The 17,684-nt window shown below is 51.1% G+C and overlaps 7 protein-coding genes across 7 annotated transcripts; 1 reads left to right on the top strand and 6 right to left on the bottom strand.

Annotated features, from left to right (window-relative positions):
* Positions 1 to 2,287: 2,287 nt before the first annotated feature.
* On the top strand, positions 2,288 to 3,417 carry N7462_010666 (uncharacterized protein; the record flags this gene model as incomplete). Its single annotated transcript, XM_057082380.1, has 2 exons — positions 2,288 to 2,552; positions 2,585 to 3,417. 2 exons carry the CDS (start codon positions 2,288 to 2,290, stop codon positions 3,415 to 3,417), a joined length of 1,098 nt encoding a protein of 365 aa, XP_056929420.1.
* A 685-nt stretch (positions 3,418 to 4,102) lies between these two features.
* On the bottom strand, positions 4,103 to 5,890 carry N7462_010665 (PH domain protein; the record flags this gene model as incomplete). The annotated part of the gene is made up of 4 exons (XM_057082379.1): positions 4,103 to 5,317; positions 5,377 to 5,469; positions 5,532 to 5,657; positions 5,765 to 5,890. The coding sequence occupies 4 exons, from the start codon at positions 5,888 to 5,890 to the stop codon at positions 4,103 to 4,105; spliced, it is 1,560 nt and encodes a 519-aa protein (XP_056929419.1).
* A 1,302-nt stretch (positions 5,891 to 7,192) lies between these two features.
* On the bottom strand, positions 7,193 to 9,266 carry N7462_010664 (arrestin family protein; the record flags this gene model as incomplete). Its single annotated transcript, XM_057082378.1, has 5 exons — positions 7,193 to 8,044; positions 8,111 to 8,536; positions 8,601 to 8,919; positions 8,997 to 9,140; positions 9,205 to 9,266. The coding sequence occupies 5 exons, from the start codon at positions 9,264 to 9,266 to the stop codon at positions 7,193 to 7,195; spliced, it is 1,803 nt and encodes a 600-aa protein (XP_056929418.1).
* Positions 9,267 to 11,043: 1,777 nt separating this feature from the next.
* N7462_010663 (uncharacterized protein) lies at positions 11,044 to 11,598 on the bottom strand (the record flags this gene model as incomplete). Its single annotated transcript, XM_057082377.1, has 1 exon — positions 11,044 to 11,598. One exon carries the CDS (start codon positions 11,596 to 11,598, stop codon positions 11,044 to 11,046), a length of 555 nt encoding a protein of 184 aa, XP_056929417.1.
* Positions 11,599 to 13,996: 2,398 nt separating this feature from the next.
* N7462_010662 (uncharacterized protein) lies at positions 13,997 to 14,389 on the bottom strand (the record flags this gene model as incomplete). Its single annotated transcript, XM_057082376.1, has 1 exon — positions 13,997 to 14,389. One exon carries the CDS (start codon positions 14,387 to 14,389, stop codon positions 13,997 to 13,999), a length of 393 nt encoding a protein of 130 aa, XP_056929416.1.
* A 901-nt stretch (positions 14,390 to 15,290) lies between these two features.
* On the bottom strand, positions 15,291 to 15,778 carry N7462_010661 (SNARE domain- containing protein; the record flags this gene model as incomplete). The annotated part of the gene is made up of 3 exons (XM_057082375.1): positions 15,291 to 15,449; positions 15,545 to 15,653; positions 15,753 to 15,778. 3 exons carry the CDS (start codon positions 15,776 to 15,778, stop codon positions 15,291 to 15,293), a joined length of 294 nt encoding a protein of 97 aa, XP_056929415.1.
* A 248-nt stretch (positions 15,779 to 16,026) lies between these two features.
* N7462_010660 (uncharacterized protein) lies at positions 16,027 to 17,034 on the bottom strand (the record flags this gene model as incomplete). The annotated part of the gene is made up of 1 exon (XM_057082374.1): positions 16,027 to 17,034. The coding sequence occupies one exon, from the start codon at positions 17,032 to 17,034 to the stop codon at positions 16,027 to 16,029; it is 1,008 nt and encodes a 335-aa protein (XP_056929414.1).
* Between the last annotated feature and the right edge of the window lie 650 nt (positions 17,035 to 17,684).

Genomic DNA, 17,684 nt, shown 5'->3' with positions numbered 1-17,684 from the left:
AGGATTTATGCCAATTTCATGTCACTAATGAATGAGCCCATTTCTGCTCGACAAAGTTGACCACGCCACGCCGCAGATATTCCAACACCTGCTAAATCTCAAAATCAATCGTTATTCTGCTATCAGTTTGAGTCTTTATACCATTACCATGTGTTATGAGGATATCTTATCTCTTTATAATCGACTTGTCTAGTCTCATTTTTAAATTTCCCTAGCCAATCTGAGTTGATGAAGGAGGTGTCGTAATAGAACTCTTTGCAATTCTTTTCTCAGTTTGAAGATTAATTTGATTTAAGCTCCGAAATATCTTACAGGTCTACTGGATCATTCTACAAAACACTTCCAACCGTTGAAGCAGATGTACTCATGTCCCGCAATTTACCCAGTTCATATGATATTTCTAAACCATGCATAGCCCTTGTTGCATAACTCTGAACTTACTAGAGCTGCCCTCAAAAATCCAGTGCCTGATCGTCTTGATCGTAGTCCCGCCGTCTAGCGTCTCCTCAACTAAGTCCTTCTCAAACGAACTCCTCCTTGCGCCAATGAAAGGCAGGTTGGCCGGTAACTGTTGGGTGTCACACCCCCCGGCTTAAGGCCAGCGCCACCTAGTTTGCGGTACATACATTATCCGTGAAGAATTCTGCTATCAGGCCATATTATGTGTCATGAGCCTTCCTCAGCCCGTCATCATCCGTACTGAACCGGTATATTGTAGCCACAGGCCCGAATAATTTATCGTGAACTATCGTCTTTCCTTCAACGAATCCTCAACAGTGCTAGGATTATCCCTCGCATGATTTGTAAATCGGCTGACGATTTCCGCGTCGGCTCCGCTCTACAGGTACATATCAGTTCAAAAGTATTTACCGACCCCACTTTTCTACCCTTCACAATGGAGGAAGGCCTCCCAAAGGAGAAACAGATGATTGAGTGAAAGAGTGTAGAAATGATATTTCTCAATCGGAAAATGTGAAGCTACGTATATCTGTCTTGACTCTGTACCGTGAAATATATCCTTCAACCAGAGATGACCCATTGTAGGCCATTTCCCCACCACACTAGGCATATCTGAGGCATCCATCTATGACTCACTTTTTCTAGTAATGTAGCTCTGAACTTTTTCCAACCTAGGCAATCTAGATAGGACGGGGGCTAAAAGTGACCTAGTATATGGCGCGCATTTAATAGATCTATGTGGTGTCAGCTGGGCAGTCCTCGCATGTGTGCATTATATGAATACATACATCAGAATATATTAGTTTGCTTCGGTTTTCTACCCAGCCAAACCAGGAGGGCAGAGGACGTGTGTACTGAGGGAAATATTGGGTTCGGTGATGATAATCAATAAGAATCAATCCTCTCGATCACTGGACTGTCCACGTAGTGCTTGCAGCTGTTCCGAGGGCGTATTAATTGCGGACCCCACGGGAACACCCGTCAACCTCCAACTTCACCCCTCCCGCTTTCTTTTCCTCCTTACTTCTTCTCCCCTCCCTCTATACCCTTGCACTTGGATTCAATCACCCTTCTCCGCCGGTTCTCCAGCTCCCCTCCCATCCAATCAGTTTGCTCTTCGCACAGGCCAGGTTCGTCTGCCGTTTTTCTCGCTTCTTGACCCCCTCCACAGTCCCTGCAACTCCCCCGCACTACCGGCTGATCATTCCCTGTCATTGGCCTACGCCTCCGATCCAAGTGCCCCAGTGCCTCGCCATTTGCCCCGAAGGCGCTGTGTCTGACGTTCGCTGGCAGCTTGGATGGGGGCCTAGGGCCCTTTTCTTTTTCTTTGCTCCCATTTCCTGCACACCCGCGCTTAGCACTGTTCGCGCTCACGCGTCCTGCTTCCCAATCCTTTTGTATTGCCCCATCTCTTGCTCCACCAACCACCATGGCCCTTTTGTACACGTTTTTCCTTTTCTTGCAAGATGGTCGTGGCGCTTCAACCGCGGAGCCTCGCGGCGGCGGTCGTCTGATTACAGTGGTCCTACCCTGCCCACCAGAAGCACAGGCCTTATAAAGCACTCCCTTCTGCTCCGAGAATATGCTCGTGTGCCACCGGGCGTGGATGGAATTATCGTGACTTGTCACCTGGCCTGGGCTCAACAGTCCTTACTTGCTGACATACACGGATTTCGAGGCTCTGCATAGTCTGCTTGCCCCCAATCATTCTCCCTTTGAATCCCTAAGCCCGATATGAAAACACTGCCCTCCTGCCTGCTGCTACTCAAATTTTCTTGGAAGGAAAAAGGCGCCACCGGTTCTCTGCCACCGGTGTTGCTCTCTGGCCATGGGTCTAAAGATGGCTGAATTTGAACTGCTCCCAGTCTCCTCCGAGTACTTCTCCACGAAGTACGATCCCGCGACCCACTCCGACGCCCCGTTCCTCCCCTACTGGGCCCGCTGCCGCACCCAGTACGCCCAGAACCTGCTCGACTGCTCCGACGAGCCCATCGAATACGATCACGACGACGAGGACTACAGCGACAATTGCTTCTTTTTCCCCGAGGACTGCTCGTGGACACCGCCTAAGGATTGGGTTGTCGAGGCGCACTGTTTGCCCGCGAAGAACGTGTCTGAGACCCAGGTGGAAGCAACCCCCCGGTCGACATCACCGTCGTCACCGACAATATGATTCCAGGTCTACCAGATATCAAGATGCTGGACTCGGAGGCTCTGGGTGACTTGCTCGAGGATAACCTCTCCCCGCCGGAGATCACCACAATGATGTATGATCAGATGCCGTGGGTGCTCATCTGCGGGGCAAGAGCTAACCAATTCTTTGTTACTTACAGTGTGTTTGCAACCAACGGCGCCGTGTTCGCCTACGCCTCATCCCTTTCATCGCGCCAGCTCCGCAACCTGAGCGCGACATACGGCGCTGCGTACACATGCTACGCGAAAAACGCCTCGAGTGGAAACCTTACAGGCGTGAACCCTGCCAGTCACCCATCGTCCTACGTGACGGCGCAGTCGATGTCGTTAGGCGACGTCGGCTCGATCGTCTTCGAGCTGGATGACTCCGTCGCCGTCGTTACCCGCATTGCCGACAAAGTCCTCTTGGCCGCAGTAGGCCCGTCCAAACCCAACACGGATGCAACAAACGGCGCCGATCCCTCCCACCTCGGCGTGGATGGTGTGGGGGACCTAATAACAGGCAACGGTGCCACATCAGATGAGTCACAGGGCGACGGCCACCGCACACCAACAGCAGCTCCTCCCTCTCCCAACCCGCTTCCCCAGAACGGGAACCTCGACGCCCAGCATGAGATCGACCGGAGCGCCGACCTGGCGCGACTAGCCAGCTTAAACCTGTCTGCTTCGCCCTCCGTGCTCCTTGCGCTGGAATCGAAGTGTGCCGCGCTAGGCCGGTTCCTGGGCCAGAAGCTGAATGACTTAGAGAGCCCGGAGGATTTTTGATCGCCGAGATGCCACATTTTTACGTTTTTACTAGCGACCCGTGTTCATTTGGCAGCGTTGGCTTCTCCTGCGGGGGTGGTATGTTGGATTTTCTTTGCTTATGATTAGGCAACAAAAGACCTTGAGTGTATTAAATACATATGTGATGATGGATCTACAAACGGACGATGTGACTCATCCCTTTTGCCACTTTTATACCCGATGACTTCCCTCGTGAGCGTACGGAGACCTGATCCGTGCTAGAACCTTTACTTATAGGCATGATGTATCAGCTTAGTCTATATGGGAATCCGCTTCCAGCTGTAGAAAATCCCCATGTTGGACTTAGATAATCACCTCATCGACGCATTGCATTACTCGTAGCTGTAACTGGAATATAGATAGCTCCTGGATTTCAGAGTATTTGCGAGATATTAACCAAATATATAAGAAGCAGAAACAGGGCATGTCCAACAACTGCCTGCGAAAAGGGCGGCCCATGGAAGAAGCACCACACTGGCCAGGCAAGCTCAGATGTATCTCATGAGCAGCGTATAGAAAACATATCGAAAGAAAAAGCAGCGTCTCAAGAACCAAGAATTACGCACCTGGGGAATCCCCTGCGTATGTGATAAAACCTCCCCCAGAGTATCAAGAAACGAAAAAATGATCAATGGGGACGTATGGATCACAGATAGAACACACACTACGACTTCTCCTGCACGGCTGTACCACCGGGGGACATGTGGAAGTGGCTCGCTGTGCTGGCGGTCCGGCTTAGACCCTGTGTCGGACTGGGGGCAGAGGCGGCAGCCTGGCTCTTCTCCACAGCGGGGGAGGTTGCTGCAGACGCAGACGGAGAGACATTCTCCTTGCCCTTCTCCTTCTCGGCATAGGTGGGAGGCTGGGCCTGCGATGTGCTGTCGGCAGGGCTGACGGGTGCCGGGCTTGTGGGCGATGTGGCCGCGGGCGAGGTGGCGGTCGCCGTAGTGAGCGTAGGACCACGAGTGCAATCCTTGATGACGCCCCACCACTTCTCGGCATGGCTGGAGGTGTGCGCCTTGAAGCTCAGTTCGGTAGTGGCGTGGAAGGCGTTGCCAACCTTGCCGTTGGACACATCTTTGCCCTTGACATTGAACTTGACACCGTCAATGGCGCCGACAGTGCAGTCGGGGAGGTACAAAGAGAGATCGGGGGTTGGGTCGCGACGGAAATCATCGGTGTCCTTGAACTCGTGCAGGTAGCGGGCGGGTGTCACGACGTAGTAGCCAGTGCTGTATCCCTTGATGACGGCCCGTGAACGGCGCTCCAAGGAGCCTTCGATCAGCGGCTGGGTCGAACGGTGGTCCATGTTGGGGAAGGTGATGCTTGCAAATGAGCGTGGAGGGGAATCTGGGTTGACCAGAGTAGCGTCATTTTGCACGCAGAAGTTCATCCACTCAAACTCGGGTGGGATGCGCTGCGCCGTGCCCAGGATATCGGCGAACATGGCGCGTTGACGATCCAGCTGACTTCCCATAAGCTGGAAGAATTGGTCCAGGGCCATTTGGACAGTCTGCAACACATGGGCTTCGAATTGCTGGAAGGAGTTCTGCACGGCCAACACATCATTACGGTGGTTGTTCTCTTCAGTGACTTGCTTGTTCAATCGGTGATTGATGCCACGCTTGAGGACATAAGGATCATGCGGCGGATCGATTTTGTTTCCCGCCACAGCGTCGTATGATGCCGAGTGGTGGCCCAGAAGCTCGATATGCTTCTGTGTCAAATTGCGGGCCTTCTCCACAGCTTTAGCTCCTTTGGCCGCTCCCGATTGAAGTTCTTTGGATTTATTTTTGATTTCCTTGTGAAGTCGTTCTAGTATCGGAAGGACACTGCCCTTCAAGTTCTGCTCGGTCTCCAGATACATGTTCACCAACCCCTATATCACACAGCTATTCGTTAGATTGAACATTTCGATTGTAGGATGCTAGTTCGTACCTGAGAGTTGTTCCGCATGTTCTCGACCAAGCCAGCAATACCGCCAGCGCTAGAGCTGAAATGATGGCTCTCCTTCAAAGGATCACTAACGGTCTACATTATGGGAGAGAATAGTCAGTACTAATACATTGACAGAACTCTAAGTAGACACTGACCTTCAAGATCTTCTCATGGTCCTTTGACTGAGACTTGGCCACCTTAGCAGTCGTCGACACATAGTCCTCGAGGTAACCACACATGTGCTTCCATGCTCGGAGTCGCTCCATCAGTAGGTTGGTAGTCTGTTCGGGACAAATTGTCAGTTCCCTTCGTTGTCCACTGCGGGGCTCCGCATTGCCAGGTGTCCGCGAGCCTGGGATTCTCCCTCCAGTTGTTCCTGCGCACATACCTCGCTGCTATCGGTCTGAGGAATAGCCTCATCGTCACTCATAGACGTCCGGCGGGTCATACTGCTGCTGACAGTCACCGACCGCTGCGGGAGCTTGATATCCGATGGGCTCACTGGGGTCGACATGGCGACGAGCGGCGGGGAAGCGGAAGCCCGGAAAAGGAGGGGAGAGGGACGTTCGGATTTGTAGACAGGGGTGCACAAGAGTGATGGGCGGTCAAGTTAGTCGAGGATATGGCCTCATTCACACCGTCACCAGACCTAAGGAAGAATAAAGAGAATGAAAGTGGGATTGAGATCGGCCTCGGGCTCTTGGATGGAGTTTGTAGGACCTGTGGCTTGAGTGCAAAAACTTGGATCGCCGAGCGAGCGCTATTCTGCGAGCGGACTAGTCGTAGACCAAGCGTCCTCTTGTAAGAGGGAACGGCGGGCGAGTGGGTCGTGGGAGTCGAGGTGTAGGGAGGAGGGCACGGTGGGAGAAGGTGGGATGGGCATTCCTCGCCCTGTGCCGATCGATGGTGGGAAAACGCCGATGAGGTCATGGCCTGCAGCTGTGGCGTCCCAACCTTTCACCACTCGCCAGGAACTGGTAATTGGGTCACACTGCACATCCTCGATTTTTCGAGTTCGCTGAAGACATTGACTTGACACTCGACTGGATAATCAGTTTGTGACTTAGCTGTCCAGAAGTATACGTAGCTCTCCGCGCTAGCTCCGCGTACCGAGTTGTTGGGGCTCGACGCCACAGCAGGTGGAGCCACCCGGCTTCGAATGCGGATCGCGTTGCATTCTATACTACAATGCTATTGACCGGACGCAGCAAACGAGACCAGCGAGAGATCGCTAATGGATTTGCCAGATCGCCTAATTCCGTGCATTCATGGACCGTGCTCGACACTGTACAGAGATGGGAGATGATTCGAGGGAGAAAAGATCATAAATATGATTCGATAGAAAATAAGACCCAGAAGACACCGGGGAATTAAAGTACATGCGAGACAAAACGACAATCCATGGCTCATGCTGTAGGAGGCTGGTTCTCCTGTCTAGCTAGTTCGTGTTCCCATAAGAGAAAGATAAAAAACAACAGAATAAGCAAATGATCATGTCTATGAGATATCCCCATCCCGTCTATGATTGCCGAACGCCGAGAAAAGAAAACAAGAGGAGTCGACTTCTATTCGTAAGACGATGTGGAGGAGGACATCCGTTACCTGGACCCTGGTGCACCGCTCCCTTGTGTGGGCGATGCCTGGAGTACAGGGTCCATGAAGGATCGAAGAAGTGAATGGCAACGGATGGTGAGGCCAGTGACCAGCACTGGCTTCGGTGGGACTTTTGAGATTGGAGAGGAGGAAGGACAGGGCAAGGTATGAATAATGAAGAAAAGGTGAAGGCGTTCGTTTGAAAAGCACCTCATGGCGACCGTCACGCTCTAGCGCGGGCTTGTGCCAAGCGAAGCCTGCGTTCCACGTCGTCAGCATTGTTGCCGCTCGAGTGGAATTGTCCGGGACGATTAACCTCCAAGGGGGTAGAGAACCCGCTGCTGCGACCGCTACGCAAATAGGCCTGCTGCGGAGACTGAAGGACTGGTGGGGTGGGCAGCGAGCTCGCCATCACCGCATTGTAGTCAGGAAGGTTCGAGTCACAAGGGCCAACAGCAGCGCGCACCGCAGTAGAGTAACTGGGTACCCGGCTGAGAGTCTCGACCTCAGCGTACTGTGGGTGGAAGGGCGTGGCCATCCCAGACGGGATCGGCTCATGCTCGACTTCGTCAGAGGCTCTCCGGGACAGCTCAGGGCTGGCAGGACTGTGTGAGTTGGAACCGGAAGAGGGACCAAAGTAGTCAAAATGAACATTGAGCTGTCGTGAGTTGGGGTGACTCTCAGTCGGGGAATCGTGGTGAGGGTCGCTTGGGGACGGCTGCCCAAATCGGTTGGCACTTAGGTTGGTCAGACGGCTATGCAGAGCGGATGCGGAGATGTCGGTATTCGTGAGGGCATTCATTGAGGCGAGGTTCTCTGCCGAAATGTTGCGGCTAAGCGCGCCAAACGGCGTTCCCGGTCCTCCACTACCAGGTCCTGGGGTTCGGTACCCATTGGGGTCCACTTCGCTGTACAGCTGGTCGAATTGGTGCTCGGTGTAGAGGGGAGGAGCCTGGTTTGCGAAATCATCCGCTGCTCGGCGAGTTGCAACGGGAGTTTGGCTGAGCAGGTTGTTGTTGTCATCAATAGGAATATTGGGGGAAATGAAGATGGAGACGGGCAGTGTTGCACGAAGCTAGAGAATCGCAATTAGTTCCGGCCTGATGTCAACTCTTCGTTGCGATCGCCAACTGGAACTTACCTCACTGATGTGACCATCCGGGTTGTGGAGCTGAATACGGAACTTCAACTTGTGGCGGATTTTGATGCCCTTGGTGTCTGTATCCTGCAAGCACCGTGCCAAAGTTTGCGGCATATCCAAGTAGCGGGTCGATTGGTATCCCTCGGCGGCCTCGTCGATAATTTCGACATCGTCCTCTGGTAACTCATGCTCGTCGGTCAAGATCGTACGGGTAATTTTGTAGGTATTGCGTATTGAATCGGGATCTTCCGGGTTGAGGGTCAAGTCGTGGCTTTCAATTAACTGTGACGTAATCTGGCCGATGCGCAACCCCTTTAGCAAAGGGATCAACTTGAAATCCACCCGAATTGACGTGCCGAAAATGACAGCCTTGGTCGGGGTGCTGATAGAGTATTCAATCTTGTTCGGCCAAATGTTGTCGACCGACTGCCGTAAGTTGTTAGCATGTTTACCTCGCCCTGCAAGTCGGCCTGTCGATCGTGAAACTTACCATGGCGTGGGACAGTTCCAGAGCGCTGGGATCTAAAGTTCGGATGATGCGCAAGGGCTTCCGTGCAACAATATCCTTGGCGTACTTGCGCCCGATCTCGGCTTTGAAACGGTACATGACCCAAGTCTCCGACAACCCCTCCACGCTCTCTGGCATTGAGCCTTCAAGCACCACATCGAATGGGTATTCATAATTGCCTGCTGGCAAAATTTCTGTCTTGCCTTTGCCCGGATCCCGAAATCTCCACGTCTTGTCGTAGAACACTCGTTCTCTCCATGATTTGCGGCCGCCGGCGGTGGAGCTAGAAGGCAGGTGCCAGCTGCAGGTACCAATTTTGTTAGTTTTGCTTTCCCCCTTCTGCGTCTCTTGCCCAGGGACGGGACGGGCAGCACATACCACACACGCGACATGCCAGTCAGTTGTAATCGGATATGTTTGATAGTGAGAGGCTCGGACAAGCAGAGCACCAAGGTACCCTTCAAATGGGCGCTGGCTGCCCCGTGTTCGTCGCCACGGAACACGATATAGTCGTCGTTCAATCTGAGGTATGTTAGACATGAGGTTCGTAAAAGCCGCATGAAGTCGCCGCATTCCCCCCACTCACCGAATGTCAAAGTACTTGGCGTTGCTTGCGCTTCCCGCGCCACTGAAGAAGCTGAGAGCCATCTGTGAAGTTTGCCCACAGCTGCGACGGGGCCGCCGAGAAGAATAGAATGAAGGAACGTATAGTGCCCAGGGAAGCGAGCGAGGTCGTGTGAGAGTCGAAGAGATGGGGAAGACGAGGAAAAATGTCGAGGCGAAAAAAAATAAACCACCGGGTAAGGTATGACACAGTCGTTTTTTGCGTTTTTTCCTCTATCGCTGATCTACCGGAACATGTCCAGAATCGCAATCCGGTCCGACCAAACGGGTCCCACCAAGCTGTGGAGTGTGCCGTTTTCGGTGGTGAATTTTTGGGTGGCGATAGGAACGGAGATGCTGCGAGGCGGTTGACTAAGCTGGTGGAATGGCCCGAGATAAGAGGAGTGGGCTGGTGGGGGGGGGGGGGGGGAAATAGGGCCAGAGTCCGTGTGAAGTGTCTCCGATGAGCAGCAAAATGAGAAACGAGGTGAGAGGATGGGAGAAGGAGAATAGAAATAAGAGGAGATGAGTCAAGGCCAAATGGGGGAAATCAGAGGGGTTGCCCGTTGACGTCGATCTGGCACGATGAGTTTTTACGTCAGCCGGATGGGATCATATGAAGACGAGGCCCACGGCACTTGGATGTAGCATGCTTCTCTAGACTCTGGACTGCTGGTCATCTCTTTGTTTTACATCCCTTGCAACTCCTAGTCCTTTTATTTCTATTTTTGGGTTTGGTTTATTTGGATCTGGGATCCCGTTTTCCACCCACATTGACCTTTGGAACGGAAGTTCCGATCTATACGATCTATATCCAAGCCAACCCAGCAGAGCAGACACTTCCAGGCGGTTTTCTGGAGAAAGGGAATTCCCGATGCTGGGTTAGATCTCTCCATTATGGCCTGGGGCGATGTCTCCCGGCATCAAAACATTCTTCCCTCCCGTCTACTCTCTCTCTCCCGATGACCGGGGCCTTCGTTTATCCCTCACGGACTAGTGACTTCCACACTCCATCACGCCATCCCTCGGGATCGCCCTTCCCGCATTGGTCTCGATTAACCCCGTTTGCTGGCGATCCGCTGCAGAACATCCAGCACGGAGTACAGGTTACACGACCTTATCACTTTGGCCTTCAGGTAGGAGCTTTTTCTGCGACAGATCAATCGCCTACACTTTTTCCCCCACACTGCTTGCGGGAATATGCAAGTCCCACCTGCACGGATAGCACGACCTCGTTGGTGTCGGTTCGATTTGAAACAGGTACCCCCACCCAGCGACATGCGTTCGTGCAGCCCATCAAGTGCTGCATGAAGCAGAGTGCCTTTCATCCGCCGATTCTAGGCCCGTGCTGATCATAGGCGATGGTGCCACAAAGCGCCAGGGGTACTTCGGAATGAAGTGCGAACAACCGAGCGAGCATTCAGCTGCAGTTGACAAGCTAGTCCACCCATAACGAGCTGTGTCACCCGATGATTGTCAGCTTCCCGAGTTATAGATCATTTGGTGGCCGAAGCGTATTGCTTATAGCAATCACCATGCCCGCTCACCGTTGCTGGCCTTGAGGTCCTAATTGCGAAGTTGGGTGGGAGCTATGGGGACTGAATGTGCGCACTCGTTCTCTGATACAGCTTGCTTCCCCTCCCCGGGTTAATGTAATGCTGTTGTTGGGCTGCTTTCCAAGATGCTGCTGGGCGTGTGTCCTATAGCCCAAGCTCTCCACTTTCCGGCTCACCTTCGGAGCTACCCGCTACCCTCATTCACCCGTTTTCTCTCTTAAGCTGGTGTGGTAATGGCGGGAAGGGCCTTTGCGGCGTCGATCCGCTCAGGTCTCCACTCCCAAAGTGTCAAACTGCTCACCGGCCAGGCCAGAATCGAAGCTGTTTCCATGGATGAGATTTGACAAATTTGCCAGCTCTGACGTGAGTGCTTCTGCTTCCAGGATCCATGCCCAGCTGGAACAAAGAGCCCCGAGAGATAAGGTCTTGGGCCGTGTATGGATCCCGGAGCGCTTGTCGCATGGGGCCGCCCTGAAGGTGGCGTTTCGCCCGGTTCCAACTCCTCCCCGGCGTCCAAAGAGATTGGTGGGTGGTGTGAACGAGAGGCCAGCCCAAGCTCCTGGAAATGCCACCATGCAATGCACTGCCCACTTTGGGTGCAGGGCCTCATCTCGGCTTGCCCGTCGGCCACGGGGGGTCCAGGTCGGGATGTCTTTACATGTGGGCTCGGGCATTCCCGCTCCACCGGAATCCCGACCACGTCCCGGCTTCTCTGCCCGATGGCATTGCGCGTCCAGCTCGCCATCGGATTTGCTCCTAGTGATGATCGGAACAAACAGGATTGTTTCATAATACCCTTTATCCCTTGAGGGTTGATTCATGCGTAGATGTTGGTTGTCGAGGTTGTCATGGTATTCTCGTTTGTGTCTTACAATCGTGGATTGCTGGCAGCACTTTCAGGATGACGTCAAGAAAACTCTGAGAATATTTTTGCTTTACTTCAAGTGAATGGCAGTTGTTGTGGGCTTGCTATTGCTATTTTTGATGATGCCAGATCCTACTCTCCCTGTTCCAAGGTCAGGCTCTCATCAGAGACACTTTTGTCTGGCTAGCCCGTCGGACCCACGTTGGACAAGTAGATCATTGACGGTGAAATTTTGCAACATCAAAGTATTTCCTGGCCAGACCATTCTTAGAAACAGCTTTATCCAGAAACCGGTGTGGACGGGTTCCCGCAGCAGATCTTGTTTTCCATCGGAGCGGGTACTATCACATCATCCCAGTCATCGAAGTTAATAATGTGGATCGCCAGACTTTTTCTGTCTGTTTTTTGAGCACAGGACGATCAATTCATTTTGCCCTAGCCCTGCAAGAGCACCAGCATCCTCCGTAGGGTTTCATGGTGACAGTAACCTTCTAAAAGATGCATTCTATGGCGCCAATACCCACTCCCTAAGGGGTGGCAGGTTTCCGCCAGGAATAAGCTAAGGCGGCTCGGAAAAGCCGTGAATGACGGGAAATCGCCATTCAGACCAGGGAAAACACGGCCTTGGCTGGACCGGCCAGCCTTATCAGCTCGGTTGATATTCTCCGAGTCTCTATCGATAGATAATTCCAAGGACCGTGATGGCCACAGCCAGTGGGACCACAAGGGTTCACAGTACCAATTGCCGCTCAGAGATGCGGCACGCTTAGCAGGAGCATCTGCCCCACTGAAGGTCGTCGAGGCCCAGGGTTTTTTCATGGGAAGAACCGGCGGGCGAAAATCGGCGCTTTCAGGGGCAACACATACCCGGCGATATCAGCGCTCCGTAGCCCTTCATCTCCGTGAAGGGATCCTGCATATTGCAGGATCCAGTTCCGGTGAAGAAAAAAAAAAAAAGGTGTTCCATCGGTAGATAACATGCCGAACTTAAGAACATCTGACGTTCTTGTGCGGTTAATTTTTTATGATCGACAGTGAAAGCCTGGAGTAGGAGCCGAGCTGGGCGCTAATAGATCGACCGGGTGCCAAGCGGGATAAATCTTTTGGCGTTGCGACGCCAATCGTGTGACTCAGTCGCGCCGCCGCATGGTTCTCAGGGTCTTGTTTCGGCAGTCCGGGGTTCAAAGTATCCATGTGCCATAGCAGATCGGGAAGAAACAAATATATGGTGTTTGTTCTGCGCAGTCATTGAATAGTAGTCTCAGAGGTTGTATACTTATCCCCTTCTCTATACCTGCAACACTAGATAGTTGAAGCAAACCGATTTCCTGTTATGTAAGAAGAGACTGTTCGACATCGGCAGTTATTTCGATGCAGAACGAATGACAGATGGATTATGAGGATCCACAACATTCAGAGCGCAGAGCATGCCTGCCTATATGTCTATCTATCAACGTAACGACCGATCATGTCGGCTCAAGCCAACTCCGGCTGATCAAAGATTCAATGACAGTCAACCATCTGTAGGCGATATCTGTCACCTACCAACTAACAGTCTTCGCGCAGCCAACAGAGATCTTTACACATTGACATGGCCATGCATATAACCTTGCAACTCTCTCGTATTCATGGCCTCTTCATTCAGCTAACTAAGGTTGACAGCTGGCATAACCGGGAACTTCCTGTGGCCATGCCAGTATGGATCTTTGACCAGCAACGTGGATTCACCTACATGAAATTCTCCACTCTTAAAGATCCTAGCTATTGGCCCATGAGGTGTCATACAGGATGTCAATTAGCGTATCCCCGACCAATGAACCGAGACATTCATGATCCAATCAAAAGTGCAAGTCATATGCGCATGGTGGATGACATGCGGAGATAGTAGTTCCAATACAATCTCATCGATAAAACTGATGACCGGTTCTGGTAAATATACGCCCACGAGACCATTCGTTGGACACGATACTGCTTTGACTTTCGAGTGGCCCGAGTGCCCTGCGACGCAGCTCAGCCAGGGTCTGGATTCGGTCTTTACCTTCTCCCATCGGGCTAATCCGAGTGCTCGAGAAATATAAGTGGATATCTATCCCTTCGACATGAAACATCACTGCGGTCAGCATCCCGAAGTGGTGAAGTGTGCCGGCCGGAGGGAATGAGTAGCTTTGACAATATCAATTGTGATATCATCTTTTTCGATTCATCCTAGTCCAATACGACAAAGGACCAAAGTTATTCGCTGCCCTGGCTTGGGATATGCAAGAACTGTATCGAGAACCAGTTTTCATCGGATATGAAATTTGCCACGAATCAAAGCGCGGGTCGTTTTCGAAGTTTGACATCGAGCGCATGTTTTATGGACCTCCGCGTGTGAAATGCGATTTGCCAGGAGAGCCGAATTTCTTCAGCATGGGCGTCGAAGAGGGCTTAGACCAGTTGGGCCATAGTTTCTTATCATCCCAGGCTGGATCCCAATGCGGTGACGATGTGGTTGAGGGGCTGGTGGCTGCTGGTATGCCCATAGAGGTCGAGGAGAGAGCTGGCGGGTAGCTCATACCGGAGTCGTATAGTCCCTTCGGCTTGGGCCTTTGTGCATCATATTCTGGAACTGGTGGTGGATTTCCTTTGAATATTGCCATTCCATCATGAGTCGGTCGCCGAGAAATCCGCAACGTGAGGAGCAACAAACCCAGGGCCAGGGCCGCTCCGACTATCAAAAATTGATCACGGTGGGACCGTGCCATCATCGCGACAATCCAAGATCAAACCCGATTCCGACCGAGAACACGTTTAAACCCCCAAAAAGACTCCAGTTTGCTTGTTGGTCTAGATTTGCTAAGCGTTTGGCGGTGATCCGTGTTGTATCGCTAGGCTGAAGATCAACAAGAGATCTGCTCCATCGAACTACCTAGGTCATATCGATATTAACATTGCGAGTATGATATAGGCAGTTCAAATTATAATTTCAAAATGCTAGTTACATGGATTTCGGTGGGAATTTGTCATATTTATCCATTCAGGGCTTTCGGTCTCCGCATGTGGTAATAGCATTCCAATGGAGTTGTTACCGAAAACGGAAACCCTTAAAAGAAGCGATACGGACATGGAATAAAGAGACAATTAATCAATGCAGTATATTATGAAATGGGGGCCGATGAAATAGTTCAATCGGACAGAAAGACATGACGGAAATTATGTTCACTGGTACTCCGTAGTAGTCACATATTAATAAGACAGACTGGGGCTAAAGAAATTCGAGGACGCTCTCAACTCGGGATACAACTAGACAACACTTGCCTTTTTGAAAGGAAACTCCATTGAAACTGATCCGGAAAAATCATAAAACCGTCAATCTAGTAGACATAACATCGATGTAAGCTGCCGCGAGTCTTGCTCGTCATAACGTTCTATGTCCATCTGTCCACCAATCGGGATCAATATCGGAATAAAGAAAAAAAGAAGATCGGAAGAGGCGAGCAAGTATTAGAGGAACCATGTGAAAGGTGAGAGTGGGCGATTCGGATGGGAGATAAAGAACGAATGAAGGAGGTTGAATCTTGAGCCAGCAAGAACATCCATCATCCATGGCGTAAGGATAAGAGTCGACGAGAAAACGAAGGCGATTAAGCTCAAGAATAGTGGGTTACTTCAAAAAATCCAGCTGAGAATCATATAAAGAAGAATGCCAGCTCCGATGCAGATACCCGCAACTTTGAGTACTGCGACGGTGTCGCCTTGCTTGGCCATCCTGGTCAACCGGCTCGCGCTACCTTTGAGGTTTGTTGAAAAGGAGGAGAAGACCTCACTCTGCCCATGGAAGTGCATGTTAGTCTCTGGTTAAGGCCAGCCTTCCTTCATACTGTTTTGTCGAATCACCGTCACCTGCGGGGGGAAGAACGCACGGTACGGTCGATAGTGTCCTGGTCGCGTGCATTGTCATGGATGTCGATGGTCACAGACCGAAGAGCAGAAACTTTAGATGAAAGGCCATTAAGGAGCGCATTGTTCTGCCTGGAGTGAATAGCCAGTTAGAGGTACTTCAGAGATGCTGACGAGAAGGGGTGGAGCTCCAAGAGGCGCGTATATCCAGTAACTCAAGGGAGGACTTACTGCTCGCGTTCGTAGGCGTCGCTCATATTGAAAACGGAGGAAATATTTGACAACTTCCTTGGTAATGGCCACGAAGGGTGAAGTGACTGAGGCAAAACAAGACCAAGTCGACCAGCAGACGGTGGCTGAGCCGGGGTTAATGGGGCCTGTGGCCCGTCCCGACAGGTCATGTGATCCACTCCGTTCGGTCTCGGCCTCGGGTCTATTGTTCAGAAGGACTGCAATACATTGAGAAAACAACTTGCCACCCGTTTGGTAGTGGCTCGTCTCGATTCTATTCAATAACAGCGGTCTCCTCCATCGTATCATGAATCATATACAAAACCTGTGCATAACCCGCCATCCAATGCGTCCCCACTTCGTCTAGCAAGCTCGCAAATTCCAGAACAATGCGCTGGGCATGGCGAGCGCCTGACTTATATGTCCTTCCATTAATGATTATAGGGCCACCAAATTGTATGAAGTTTATTAAGGCACTAGTTGCTCCGCTTGGATGATGCGAACATTGTGATATGTCGTCCGAAATCCCCACGTTGGCAATGGCAGGCCAATCAATAGGTGTTTTAGCCAAATCGAATGGACCGGCATCATGGGAAGATCGTGCGTCATGCGATCTTTCGCTCTTCAAAATGTATAGCCCAAGTACAAGAGCAGACATGAACAGTGCTCGAACCGACTGAAATGCTGTTCCGTCAGCCGGTTTGCGATGGGATAGTGTCTGAAAAGTCTGGGCTGCATGGACACAGGCTCGTCGCGCAGCCGGTGTATGAACCCATGTAGTCAGAGATTGGCGGGCACGCTTCATGCTTTGAGTGCCATCACGGCCACCAGCGCGGGCCAAGAGATTTATATCAACAGTCAGAATGATGCACATGCTATGCCAGATTACAATCCCGTTGGGGTTGGACTCTTTAAAGGTTTTGTTGTACGATTGAATAGCATGCATCAGAATGGGCACAGCGATACTCGCCCTTTTGTCGAGTTGACAGATTTTCCAAGGCACGTATTGATGCTTGTCCACGTCTGCCAGATCGGAATTGACGACTAATCGGCAAATATCCGCAGAGATGCGCAAAAGTACCGTGCACATCAATCCATACAGCGAAAACGCGTGGACTGGGCCGCATAACTCCGGCAAAAAGAAGCTTTGAGGATACAATTCGAGCTCATAGTTTGGCGAATCTTTGAATTGCTGAGACCATTCTAGTGAAGAAGCTTGGTAGAGGTTGATATCAGCAGGAAGACTGATATGGATGTTGTCAGGTCTAATAATTGGCTCCATGCAGAATCTCTCAGAAAGCCAGGCGTCATGCAGAAGTAATCCAAGGATCAAACTAAATAAAATTGTTACCATATTGTACACAAAGATTGCTGGCTGACTGATTAAATGGGATACTTTTTAGTTGATTCAACTCTACTCCACGCCCTCCATTGCACACTATCTTCCAAATGTGGAGGAAGGAATGTATTATAAGTTGCATCTGGCTTTGTGCAGAAAATACCACATTGCTGTGCAGTCTGTAGAGTAATCAATTACAGCGTCTTTGCATGGTTTATTGTCGGAATATATCTACCGTGAGTGTGTGAAGATATAGACTTCGAGACTTTTCCGAGCAAAAATTGGCCTTCACAAATAGTCAGCATTGAAGAAAAATGAGAGAAAGGGTTTGGAGAGAGATGAACAACTGACCCCGGTAGAAATGAATAAAAAAAGCATATGATGTGAGAGTACAAGATGGTTTAAAATGTCCATGGGGCTTTGAGAGTTTGTTGTCGCAAAAATAAACTGAGAAAATACTTCACTGAGAATAGCCTTTTATCACTTAGTTGGTCAAAGTACCGTTATATCTACAGTGAGATCCATGCCATACCGGATATGAGTTTTGAATGAAGACCACACTGTCTTCCGTCTTGACAAAAGAGATACCAATC

This window comes from Penicillium macrosclerotiorum, assembly GCF_028827735.1.
Source record: "Penicillium macrosclerotiorum strain IBT 26536 chromosome Unknown utg000010l_segment0_segment0, whole genome shotgun sequence".
Lineage (NCBI taxonomy): Eukaryota > Fungi > Ascomycota > Eurotiomycetes > Eurotiales > Aspergillaceae > Penicillium > Penicillium macrosclerotiorum.
This window is presented reverse-complemented; position numbering and strand designations above follow the sequence as displayed.